Source organism: Cyclopterus lumpus, chromosome 7 (assembly GCF_009769545.1).
Source record: "Cyclopterus lumpus isolate fCycLum1 chromosome 7, fCycLum1.pri, whole genome shotgun sequence".
NCBI lineage: Eukaryota > Metazoa > Chordata > Actinopteri > Perciformes > Cyclopteridae > Cyclopterus > Cyclopterus lumpus.
The window spans coordinates 16,685,287-16,699,004 of record NC_046972.1 but is presented as its reverse complement, the minus strand read 5'-3'; the positions used below and the strand labels follow the sequence as shown (position 1 = coordinate 16,699,004).

At 44.7% G+C, this 13,718-nt stretch overlaps 1 protein-coding gene across 1 annotated transcript in view; it reads right to left on the bottom strand.

Moving 5' to 3' along the window:
* plxna2 (plexin A2) overlaps positions 1 to 12,394 on the bottom strand; it is a 146,106-nt gene extending 133,712 nt beyond the window's left edge. Inside the window, exons 1-2 of the mRNA XM_034537733.1 lie at positions 11,180 to 12,394; positions 6,140 to 6,322 (exon numbers count right to left, since the gene is read on the bottom strand). Of these exons, the coding sequence (XP_034393624.1) occupies positions 6,140 to 6,322; positions 11,180 to 12,379 (1,383 nt within the window). The 5' untranslated portion in view covers positions 12,380 to 12,394. The remainder of the gene's footprint in view (positions 1 to 6,139; positions 6,323 to 11,179) is intronic.
* Positions 12,395 to 13,718: the final 1,324 nt, after the last annotated feature.

Here is a 13,718-nt window from a genome sequence, read left to right as displayed (position 1 = left end):
TCTAGGCCATGCTATGCCAAAGCAGGTGCTGGACAAGTGAAGCAGGTGAGCAGCCTCTGGGTCGACAAGCGACAGACTGGCAAAGCTCTCAGATCACATTTCCTCTGTGGGTCACGAATCCAAGGACTAGCTCTCTGAGGCTGATTGGGGGTGAACACAGCACAGAGGGGGCAGAGAGGAGTTGTGGGGGGGGGAGGTTACCACTTGTCCACCAGGGCCCTGTAGGAGCAGCTGCCTGCATTTACAAGCCTTTCAAGTTCCCGACCCTATGATCAGCTGCTACCCTCAGCGACACACACTGTCTGCACAACGCACACATCCTCGCTGCTATTCGGGCCAGTGTGGGAGCCAGGTGAGTCAGACATGCACCGTCTGCTACGTTAGTTCAACAGGACTCGTCCATCTAAACACCTGAACCACTCTTTCAAGTTGCCCCCTTCAGCTGCCAGGGCCATCATCCAAACCAATTCCTGATTACCCATCAGGGCATGATGAGAAGAATTAATTAGGCCGAAAGGATAGAAAACCGGAAGACATTTTTTTTCATGCATGGTTTACTGCTGATACAACCGAACACTAATCAACTGCTGACTTCAATTCAACAATCACTTCCACCACCACACATTGTGGTGTTTGAACAAAGAAAACAAAGCATGCACTGGGGAAATAATATCCTAAAACTGCTGAAAGAGTGGCTACTTTTTAAAATACATATATATATATATATATATATATATATATATATATATATATATATTTTCATGTAATGTTCAAATATTGTAATTTAAAAAAAGCTAAATACAAAATTCAGAGCACATCTATTCCCTCCAAAGGTCTTTGGAGGGTGAGCGCTACGTTTCCACGACGATCACATCAGCTGTTACCACCGTATGAGGGCAGTGCAGAGAGGCTGCCATGAGTTATAGTGGGGCACACTCACATGCACTAAATGCCTATGCACACAAAGCAAAGTGAGAGAACAACACACACACACACAACAGACACACAGAGGGAGAGTGACCTCATTCTCTGCTCAGGTGAATCACTCTTCTATTTCTTCACATAGCAAATAGTTGCTAAATGATTGCTCTGAATATCAAATAGAGAACCTTTTAATAAATATAACTACATGTAGAATGCAGGAGTGGATGCCATCTGGGAGTGTATCCCTGCTGTCTCAGGTTAAACAGCATTTAACCCGTGCTGCTCTGTGTGAGAGAACTGGGATGGAGGATGTTCATTCTCCCTCTCTGCGAATTGCGTCTGATTACAGGGGAGTCCTGAATGTGCCTCAGATGAGCTTGCTTTAACCTCCCCCATTCATCGGGCGACTGTGGGTCAGTGGTTAGCAGATCCGTCTTTCAATCAGGGGGTTGGTGGTTCAATCCCCGCCCTAGTCGATGTGTCCTTGAGCAAGACACTTAACCCTGAATTGTTCCCTGTAGCTGTTCTACAGTGTATGATTGTAAGTTGCTTTGGATAAAAGCGTCAGCTAAATGACATGTAACGTAATCTATTGCCGGGATGTCTTTCAATATCCAATTTTACATGTGCAGCCGTTCCCTCTCAATCTATATCAAAGGCAGTGCTCCCCGCAGCTCCTCTCCTCCTTAATGCCGTTGTTGCTTCCCACCAATCCCAGTGCCCAAGTGGGATGGGTCTGTGCTTAAGCACAGAGTGAACCACACACAGCCAATTCCAATTCAGATGATGCAAGTCTTGGGTAATGTGTATTCAGAAAGAAATGCAGATCAGATCGCCTATCTCTATAATCTGACTTGCAGAGACTTGTAGCAGGCTTTTGTTCTTTGGGTACATAGGAGTGATAATGGAGCCTGGTGAGCATCAATGTAAACCTATATCTAGAATCTAATTAGAACATTAACTCATGGGCAGGATTACAAACTGGAACCAATGCATTCTCACTCCAAGTCATCAAATACCAACGCTTGGTCAGTAGCCTTATGCTTCAAACTATGAGGCTCTAGGTATCACTCTAGCGTCATTGGACTTATCAGAGATGTTAGTTTCCACTCGTTACATGTACAGTGTCTTTTCAAAATAGACTTTTGTGTTACATTTTCCGTTTGTTACATTCATACAGTTAAAAATAAACGTATGTGTACTTAGGTTCTAGGCCTACTTAGACAAAAACTACTTGGTTTGGTTTACTAGGTTAAGCTTCGGAACGTTGACTTGTTTTCACACAGGACGTAAACAGTGGTGTCCTATTCAGACTTTCTACTATTTGTACTACTTATGTTGCTCTAAATGTCTAATAATAATGCAGATAGTTTTACATTGGAGTTAGTTGAGAGCCCGGTGTGCCTCATACAAACACAAAAGAGTGCCTTTATGCGTCGGCATCAGGGTCACTGGCCGAGTGGCGGCCTTTGAAGATTTGGGATTGAGAATGGGTTGCTGGAATAGTTTCTGGTGTTAGCTTAGTCTGGACTAAAGGTCAAGTTTTGGTCCTGATTGGAACTGGTTTTGCTTTTGCAAGAAAAAGTGCACATAGGCCTGGGATATTGATTTCCCCCACGCAGCTTTCTGCTGAGGTGAACATCTACTGCCCTCCACAATCAATCATCGCCTCCAGGGTGCCACCCAGAAGTTCACAACCAGTTTTTGAAAGCCTCATGGCACTCAAACGACAGCTGTTGTCTGATAGTACTCAGTTTCACTCTTGGTTGGGAAGGAAAATACTCCAACCTCGAGGAAATACAGATTAGTTTGAACCTACATTACAGTGAAATGCAAGCACTTCACACACTGTACACATGGTCACCGAATATGAGTTCTAATATACTGAATGGGGCTCACAACTGTGGAGATATTGTTTCCAATATATATGCGCCTACCCCCTCTTAACCCTTCTTTCTGAATCAATCCCCTGCAAAAGCCGTCCACAGGCAGTGGTATATCCGCCAACACTATCCCTCCTGCTTCGCCATGCTCCAGCTAAGCCCAGGAAACAGCAGCATATACAGGAGCCGGTCTGCAGGGAAAACGAGAGGGTGGGGGAGGAGCGGGATTGAATGGGGAAGCTGAAGTTGGAGGGCAGGGGAGGGGAGGGGTTTTTTTTTGGGAAGGGAGCCAATCCAATTACAGGCAGCGTTGCAGCCCTGGTTTCTTTGGCGGCACTAAATTCACACCTTCCTCCTTCTCCTATCTCTGCCTCTTCCTGCTACTCTTCTTCCTATTTTTTCCTCATCATGGCACACACTCACACCCCCTAACCATGCATCCCAACACACCCTCCCTTTCCCCGACTGTCTGTCTCTCTCGGTTGCATGAAAGAGGTAACACCAGCAATGCATCACATCTTGTCACCCTATAGCTGTGTTCTGCTCAGATTTGAAGGAAGCCTGCAGCCTCCTGCTCCGTCTACACATCTAACGCTACTCTGTGGGAGCTTATCAGCCTTCTGCAGAGGAAGTGCAGCCAGGGGTCACCTCATGGGGTCACCCTATCCCTCTGCCCTCCCTGTGGCACCTGAGGGAGTCAATGAATAAGACTCTTAATGTAAACACATGCATATTTCAGACACTCCAAAACGCATGCACACACCTTAACAATGACAGTGGGCAGAGCAGTCCACTTCCTTGCACTGCTATCATGCAGCGTTATTGATTATTCATTACCTATTAAAAAGGTAATTTTCTTTTTCCACAGTGCGGAGGTAACTCACACTGTGCGCAGGCTAATTGTGGTCACTCTATATTTTTATTCCCAAATTCTAGTCAAATTCTCACAATTCTAAATGTGTCTTTACCCTCAACATTAATTATCGCTTTCTCTCATACCTTCACAATACAACATGTTGAGTGCTAGTACTCATGGCAATACTTTTTTAAAATTAGGCTACCACATGGTGGGACACTGATAACTAATTATGATGACAATGAATCAGATGATGCTCAATACATGAACATTCTGCTAGTAGCAGTGGTATTACTACCTTACTCTGTTGTCTTGTGGATGCAGTCTCAGTGGTGGAGTGCTCCACAAGGTGTTCCTGCTCCACTGGAATTCTAGATGGCCTTCTCATATTGGAATAAATTCCTCCCCCATGCTAGCGTTAGTGTGGTTACAGTCATGCCCCTTTGAGGAGTACACAAGGTTAGTTTGCATGGATTATCAAACAGGGGGCAGACTATAGGAGATAAAGGGCTTGGGGAAGGTAAGTGACATCTACAGTGTGGAAGGAAGCGGGGAGATAAAACAATCTGCAAGCAATGGCTACACAGCGGGAAAAACACTCCTTTTGGTCTCATTTAATTTAACCAAGCCAAAAAAGGTGCTAAATTATTTAATAACTCAAGCAGGGGATTACATAAAATTAATGTTCTCTCCACCACTGCCTGATTGGTGTATTGATTTAATTATGAATAGATGGAGATCAAAATAACCCAGGCCAGCACTGTTTGTGTTGCGTTGGCTGGCTTGAAATTGCGAAGAAGTTGCCAAAAAAAGAGGTTTTAGCAACCCTCTTCTCTTTGCAAAGTCTTCCTCTGAGCTGAACACAGCTGGTGTTAGTAGGGGGAGAAACGACTGTATAAGCCAGTTATGGCCCATGGGACACAGTCCTGCTGTCACTCAAACAGGCAGCCCCATGGGAGGAGGAGCCAAGCCCACAAACGGCTATCTACATATCTAGAATCGTCACAATTACTATTCGTGTTGGACAATAGATATAATTGCAATAAACCATATTATTGTAATTTTAATACTATTTCATGTGACTGTGATAATTATTATACATTACATTATTATATAGTATAAATATTAGCATAACAATGCAAGTACACCCATTTAAAGAGGGTAAACTTTCCAAGAATATTTAGATAAATGTAAACAAATATGAAAATAACCTAAATAAATAAAACATGAATACAATATGAACAAACAACCAAATCCATCCATCCATTTTCAATACCGCTTATCCTCATTAGGGTCGCGGGGGCGCTGGAGCCTATCCCAGCTGACATAGGGCGAAGGCAGGGGACACCCTGGACAGGCCGCCAGTCCATCGAGGGCACATGTAGGGACATACAACCATTCACTCTCACATTCACACCTATGGGCAATTTAGAGATCAATTAACCTGCAGCATGTCTTTGGACTGTGGGAGGAAGCCGGAGAGCCCGGAGAGAACCCACGCTGCCACGGGGAGAACATGCAAACTCCACACAGAAGGACCGCTCCGACCGGGAATTGTACCCGCGGCCCTCTTGCTGTGAGGCGACAGTGCTAGCCACTACACCACCGTGCAGCCCAAACAAACAAACAAATCGATAAATAAAAATGACTCTTGGGGCTAATACAAAATATGCCATGTATGCACAATGACCAAGTCTTATAAAAGTATGGAAAATCATGCTGTTTATTCTGGCATCATGTTGACTAATGTGGAACATTTTGAAGATATAAACATAAATTATCAAGGTGATGTCCATATATTTGACAATTTGTTGATAATGTGATTATCATGATAGGCGTGGTCTAGAAAGCATCATCAGTATGCGAGACATACAACAATGCTGACACAATGCATTCACTAAAAAAACACATAATTGGTATTTTAACATTAACCTAGAGCATAACCTAGAGCACAGCACTCAGTTCCCTCGGCATTCAAGCCTGCCAGTGGGCAATCTCCTCTAATACCGTGTTTCCTGTGGCTGGTGCGTGAACGCTATAGTTAGCTGGCTAGCAGCCCTTTACCCTCTATGGTGTAGATGTATTCTCTTACCAAAACAAGGAGGTTTAGTGCATGGACCTGCGCTCTCTTTTTCCTCTCAGTGAGCCACAGGCAGAAAGGTGCTTATTAAAATGAATGGGCCCATACAGGTTATTCAACACTGAGACACTGGAGCTCACTTAACAAGGAACTGACCACAGTGAGCTGGCCATTGACATTATTCCGTTTCCAACACTTTGACAGCAGGCATTAAATATTAAGTAGATAAGTTTCCCTTTGACCATGATCCATCTGAACGGAAAAAGGACCACTCCCCAGTGCCTGTACCGCACGGAGCACTGGACAGCCGGAGTCTTTATGTGTCACAGGGATGAAGGGAGCAGAACAACAGGCCTTTAATTGCTGGTTGAGAGGAGGAACGGAGCTGGCACTCACCTTCTTTAGACGCCCACTCTTGGTGCCCACGAAGGCTACACAGTAACCATTGTAGACATAAGAGGTGACAGAAGTCATTCGGTCTCGAGTCTCGGTGTAGAGCGTGTGACCGGTCACCAGTTGAGAACCACCAAGCGGCTGGTTGATGTCCAGACCACAGAAAGAGTCGTCAATGGGCACCGGCTGCAGAGAGGGAAGAGGACAAATATGAATGAAGGAACAGAGATAAACTGGAACATAGAAAAGCATTAGAAGAAAAGAGAGATCATCACTATGATACCGATGTGTCACAATAAACATAGAAACCCTTGACATGAAATGTACTGTATGAGGGGGAGCAACACAAATACCTCAGAGGAGAGGCGGACTTAGAGAAGAAGACATTAGGAGAGAGGATAGGATGAGATGCAGAGCTTTATAAAAGAAGACAGCTCGGTAAGGAGGAAAGATGAAGGTGACAGAGTGAGGCAGAGGGAGAGAGTGATGGTCTAAGTTGTGAAAATAGTAGCAGTGTCAGAGAGTGTCTGAGACGGAAATGAGGGAGGTGGGAGGGGTTAGCCTGAGAGAGAGCGGGAGGGAGGTCAGAGCGAGTTGGAGGTGTGCAGCTAAGTCTCCCAGCTAGACAAAGGCTTGCCTTTCTGTTCCACCTAGCAGACATGCCTCAGCTCCGCCTGACTGAACTCCACCTTGCTCTCACCGTGGCTCATTACCCTGGCCTATCATCACACCTCTGCGGGAAAACACATGCTGCATGATAACTATGCGCACCGGCAAACACACTTTGTGATGACTGTGCAACCCTAAGATATGCATCTAAGTGAAGAGGCTGCAATAAACTGCATTTACCCATTCATTAGAAGAGAATCACCGCCATAAAGTCTCATTAAGTTTGGGGCGTGATTGTACTGTATATCTTACAAGAATCGACAAGAAAGAGACCTAACTCCACCCTGAATATATGAGGAGGTGGTAAATGAGGAGCAAGACAGCAGCCTGGTGTTGAATCAGGTCAGCTGAGACAGCCTGAGTGGCAGTGGCCTCAAAGTGCCATGTGGAGTAAATTGAGATGGCAAGGCGGGCTGAGGCCCTGCAAGCCTCCGATGTATACATCCTATAGTCGTTTGCACACAAACTCCATCTCATTCTCCCTTATTTATTTATATAAATATTCCCCTCTCCTCAACTCCAACTCATTAATTCTCTATCTGCCACTATGTCTCTCCCTCATCTGTCTCCCCATCTCTCTCTCTGTCTTCGTCCCTGTCAGAGCGGTATAAGCGGACTATGTTGAGTGACACTTCCCACTGTGGGAGGCAGCTCAGCCTCTCACTACACACCACGGCTATAAAACCTTTCAGTACTACGCAGATTTTCACAAGTGGAGCAAAGGCAATAACGCTGACAGGGAACAATCGCCTCCGCTCTGTTGGCACGCCCCCCAAACTTTATGGCATTCCCTTGTATTTCGTTTGCTCAAAATAGCATAGAGTGCTGGCGGGGGTGGGTGGAGGTTACACCACTGCAGTATTAAAACTGAAGAAAAAAACCCATCTCTGCTTACATCATTATTTTCTCTTCTAGTTCTAAACTCAAATGTGCTGTATAATTGATTAAAGCGTGTTTAAAATGTATACCGATTAGACATGGACACACAGAAAGAATCAGATGGGAAAGCAAGCATCTATCTTGTGAAACAGCCGTGAGTTCCAGACTTCGGCTTATCAATAGCTGCCGCCTCAGATGCATGCAGCTATTCCGCATATGGTCTTTTGGGAACCAGACCATTTGGTTCTGATTATATCTAGATTGTTTAGATGATGTACGCTTAGCAGACTTGGCCGCCAAGCCCGATCCCCCTGGATTGCGTGTGGTTGAGTTTTCTTATTCACCTTCCTGCTGATTCTTTTTCTGTTTCCCTCTGCCTTATCACAAATCTCACAAGCAGTGAAGAAATGTAGATTTGCCACGTCTCAGACTGTTTCATACAGATTACATTGGTTATCTTTAGCAGAGCTGTGGTGAGACAAAAATAGACTGTAACCCTGTGTGATTAATCCTTATCGAACAACTCGCAATACAGTATAATATTTAATCTATGCTGAGAAAACAGTTTGGTCTGCTTCAACAGTTGACTGCATAATCTTGTTAAACAATGACACAAAGTGTTACATTTGCATGGTGGAATGGATATGGATATCTGCTCTCAGAGTTGCCCTCCCAAGGTATAATGGCGTTATCAACACTAGCTCCCCCTTTGCTCTCATGACAGGTTAATAAATTGGTGGGGCGTGATCAAAAAGCAGGACAGGATGATAGTGTTAGTCAAAGAGAGACACACAGACAGCTTGATACAGAAAGAATCCCATCCTGGCTGTCTTCCTTGGGAGTGACTACAGAGATGGTGTGAGCCTCCAGATGGCAGAAGGATGGACGGCTGAGTGATAAATCTTTGATTGGCTGCTGTGTCTGAATCCCCTGGCTCAGCCTCAGTTCCATTCCTAGCCTCATCCTCGGCCTGCATGTAAGCGTACACACAGTGAAATGTGAGGGGAATGAGAGCTGGGGATGTAATTTAGGTTCTCTGATTTCAGCTCACTGGCTCCGCTGGTAAGCAATGGACCAGAGGTAAGGCACCGGGACGGCATGTGTGTCAGAATGAAACCAAGCGAGGTCAAGTAACAAACTAACTTATAAAAAAAAAAAATACAATCTCTTGAGTTGGTCTAACCTTGATTCACCTCAGTTTGATGCCTCTGAGACACAGGCGCTCTAAAAATACCGCACAGCCAGCATCGGGAACATGTTTATTTAAGAAATTCAAGATGTGAAACACATGTGCACTTTAAAGCAGCCACAGTGAGTCGGGGGCTTTTAACAGCAAGCAGACAAAACATGTTTGCATGGTTGACATATCCGGTTGTTAAATGTAATTTGTATAGGCTTCAAGAGTTTCTCATCAATTGACATCCATGTGCATTATCAATATTATACTATGGATTTATTGGCTGCCCATTGAGCATGAGGACAAGGTCTTAAGGAGTGCAATTCAGATCTCCTTAACACAAAGTGTGTAGTGTATAATGTGAAAGGAGTGCAGAAAGCTATTGGTAGTGCATGCCTAAATAATGGAGTGGGCGGTGCAGCCTGGCAGGCATAAGAACAGAATAGAAGTAGAGACAATTCTATTCAAATCAACATAGAAGGAGGGTAAGAATAGCGGCCAGGTCAATGTGAGCTGTTGCCATGATGACCGTTGTAGTAACGACTAAAACTAGCAGGGGAGCTAATGCTTACAACCTGATGCTGTTGTTACAGCGTAGGGAAGCACATTGCTATCGCCAGACGAGTGACGACTTTGTTCGGCTCGTTTCTGTAACCAGTGTAGCATTAAAGTATTGCTCACTCAGTGATGCTTTCTTTTTGCAACACTGGTTACAATGCTACACAATGAGCGGAACAGCGGGCTGGTGGCCAGCAGCAGCACTGGGACTAGCAGTTCCTCCGTCTCACTCGCCACCATTCTGGAGAAGGAAGAGCTATCGAGCCAACTAGTCAGCCACCTGTCTCCGGAGTTGCGCCTGCTCTCTTCCTGTTGAGCTGCGGCAACACTTTTCGGCCCCAATGTTCTACTGATATTTTTCTGTGTTTTCCAGGTAATGGCTGGCACCCTATAGAGCACACCGAGATGATCTGGGACTTATCTGGGACATTTTGAGGTCCAACAGATAGAAAGCCTCCCAAATTCAGCATTGTCATCACTAAAAACCATCTCTCCTTCCTCCTCCTACTCGCCATCTTCCCACCTCTTCTATCGCCTTCTCAGTTGAAGTAATAAAACTCAACAGCTCATGTTTGAGATAATGTCTCCTTCCTCTTTACAATCACCTTTGACATTGTGCTAATGGCGAATGTACTGATTATAATAAGAGTGGGCAATTGAGTGACCTGGGGGGATTAGCAACAAAGGAAGCTCATCAGTGGATCTCATCATAGTGAGGTTAGGGACATCATTAAACCTTAAAAATACATTAGGACCTTTGCTATCGCTCCGACACACACATTACCGGACTAGTTACACGTACTTACTAACTTACACTTAGCTACAGTAGTCATTGAGTCTGAATCATCTTAAATTCCTATTAGCAATTAAATAATGAAAGCACAGAGGACTGTATCCTCATGGGAATGAAGGAAAATCAAGAAACTTAATTCTACTTGACAACATGCAGCAGATACATGTAGTACAGGATAATTGGGGGTTTCAGAAGGAATAGACTGGAGTGTGACCCTCCCCCTCCCCCGGCACCCGCCGGGTAGGAGTGTGTTTATTAGTATTGTGCTCAACGAGATTATCACTTTGATCGTTGTCAAGAAAAATAAATCGTCCCTCATTCATGAACATCTCTCATTGAAATACACTTGAAAGTGCATGTTCTCTGATATCGGAGCTCAAAACAATTTAGCATAATTACATGTAGTGTGAGAATCACTTGATAAGAGAGAGTCTGCTGCACAAGGCAGTCAAAAGCATTTCCTCATAATTGCTGTGTTTATTTTCACAACAGCATACGCCCTCAACACTTTGACCGCTTTGCTCTCTAGGCTCATTGAGAAGAGTTGGTCATTCCCTTAATGTTCACTTTCTTATTTTAAGGAAAGAAAGAATATGTAAATGTTGTTGGACAATTGTATGTACTGCTTCACCTTAAAGGAGACGTATCACGCTAATTGTACGGCTTATGCTTGTAGTTTTGGTTTCTAGTAGAGCATTAGTGTTCAGGAAACACGTTTTTTTCTGTCTGAATATAACTGTATTCACCGTCAAAATTAATGAACTGAGAATGACCTTTGTATATAATCATTTATATTTCCAAGAGCAGCCTTGGATCGTTGTTAATGTGTCCTAAAATAGGAATGTCCCATTGTCACCACATGGAAAAGGCATATTTCATTATTATTTCCATACTGTTATATGTAAGACGTGCATTGTGTGTGTAGAGTACATCTGTATATGTGTGCATGTATGAACATTTAACTCACCGCTTTGGTGCACTGCACATCCTTCCCAAGCAGCCAGTTGAGCTCCAGATTTCCTTCTCCCTGGTAGCAGGACTGCAGGCGCTCCTTGATACGTGCGTTGATGTCTCGGATGGTGAAGACGCAAAGCGCCGAGTCATCCGGTGGGCGATGGAACTGCTTCTGGCCCTTGGCAAAGATGGTGAAGAGCACATCGTCTTGGGCGCTGATGTTGAGCGAGGCAGCGAGAACGCGGCCTGGCTTGCCAAGGTAGGCGGCCTGCAGCAGCCGGTACTCAACGCCGTTCTTCACACAGCCAACAGGCAGAGACACATAGGAGTGAAACTTGCGATCGTCTTTGCAGAGGCGGACAATGCGAGAAGTGTAGAAGAGGTCACTGGTGGATCCGCTTGATGACATGCTGTTCTCTGGCGTCTCGGGCTGCACCGTCAGGAAGTAAACAAAGCTGCCACTGGCAAAGCCGTAAACATAATAGATGTCAAAGTGGGAGACCAGTGCCAGTGTGTCTGATGGTATCTTGATGAGGGAGGACACAAAGTCAGTGTGCAGTTCATAGTCTAACATCGCAGAAGACTCTGGATCGCGGGGCAGCTTTCGACTAGAGATGGTGGGAAAGTAGTCCTGTTTTCCATCTACTGCTGTGCCAATAAACAGGGTGCCGTCCTGGCCCTGCGAAGGCACAATGACCCCGTACATAGTCCCAGTCTGGTTGACACTGGAGAGGTAGTGCTCTTTCTTGTGGGAGGGCTCCACTAAGATGAAGAGGTCATCCAATCTGAGGAGTTTGCAGACACCCTGGTAGAGGCTGCCACAGGCCAGCAACCGATTTTGGGAATAATCAATAAGGAGAAGCTTGTTGACATTGTTGGTTGAGACAAGGGGCTCAGAACAGGGCTGCACAATCAGAGGGGGGTAGCAGGCCTTGTTGTCATCCTCTGGGCCTGTATCATGGGAAACGAGGAGGGTCAGGTTGCCTGAGAGCTTGTACACTCGGTTGACTGCTCCAACATACAATGCACCCGTGGTCTGGTGAACCGTCAGGTGGTTGAACAACCAGTCCCGACGTTCGGGGTGGAAATTAGTGAATGTCTGCCCGCTGCACAAGACAGGGATCACTATGAGCCAAAAGCCTAGCAGAGTAGCCATAGCTCCTACTTTAGGGTCAGGCGATAAAGTCCTGCGTGTAGCCCGCCGGCCCGCCATGTTTGATGGGCCTCCAAGGAAACTGCAGAGGAAGCAGAGAGAACGAAGGAGGGGAAGAATGGAGGAGACCTTTGCCTTTCTGTTGTTGAAGGCTAACTTGCAGGTCAAATCTCTGCAAGGGTCTTCACATGTTTCTGGAAAAGAAAACAAGAAATAAAATGATTTTAGATATCACATTATGCCTGACAACATCCTACAAGAGGAAGCACGTCTGACTTAATGGAAAAGCCTCTTATTAGATGAGCTTTCACTGTTTGAAAAGGTCAAAGTTCTTCCTCAGTGAGGCGATGAGCTGCGGAGAAGAGAAGTGGAGGGAGACAATGAGCGGAAAACATCATGGTGCACATTCCAAAGGAGTTGCTGGACGGGGCAGGAAAGAGAGGCCGGTTACACCAACGGAAATTAGCCTGACCTGACTCATACTACCTCTCTCGCTGTCACACACTGAGCAAGCGGTTTCGAAGAACAACACTGTATCAGACTCAAACAAAGCCTTGGACACTTGGCAATGACTCAGCAGACTTAAAGTAAATTGGAAATGTGCGTATGTATTATTCCAATCCAAGTTTCCAAACCTTTCAGATATCCAATTAAGAATAGCATATTATCATGACATGAAATGATGGCTTAACTTTGCTTCTTGCATGTTGTTACAATGATTCTAGGCTCCAAAAACCTTGTGACAATAATATTTGTGACCATACCAAAAAACATGAATTGATTAAAAAAAAAACACAGAAATCAATCAAAAACACAAACAAAAGCACACAGTTGACACTCTTATGCTCATTTCCTCTTCATGTAATTCCTACTGTACATTTACCCCCTCCCTCAAATTATTTTATGTTTTTTACAGATCAACACAACAACCCTAGCATTTGTTCCCTTTCCATATCCATCAGTAAAAACATCAAGTGTGCAATTTATGCAACCATGCTCAGCCTGGGCTGCAGAGATCTGTCTGCGTGCCATAAACCACGAGACCGAGCTCTATGCCGTCTGTCCCCGGGAGTTAATTATCTCGTCCATTGGAAAAGGCCTGGATCTTATTAGTGAAACAAAGTGAGAACAAATTGAGAACCACTTCCACACATCCCTCTCCTTGCTCTCTCCTTTTTTAAGGCTTTTACAGCATCTGAACCTATTAATTATTATTCTTGTAGACGTTGCGATTGTTGTTGTTGTTTTTAAATCATTTTATTCTACTCATCTAATGCTGACATGATCAGATTGTTGAGGGATTAATCACTGGCGGCACAGCACTCATCTTTAAATGAATTACCGTATTACACAGTTCCCTCATAAAAACAGCAGCCAACAGTATTTCATACAGTATGTG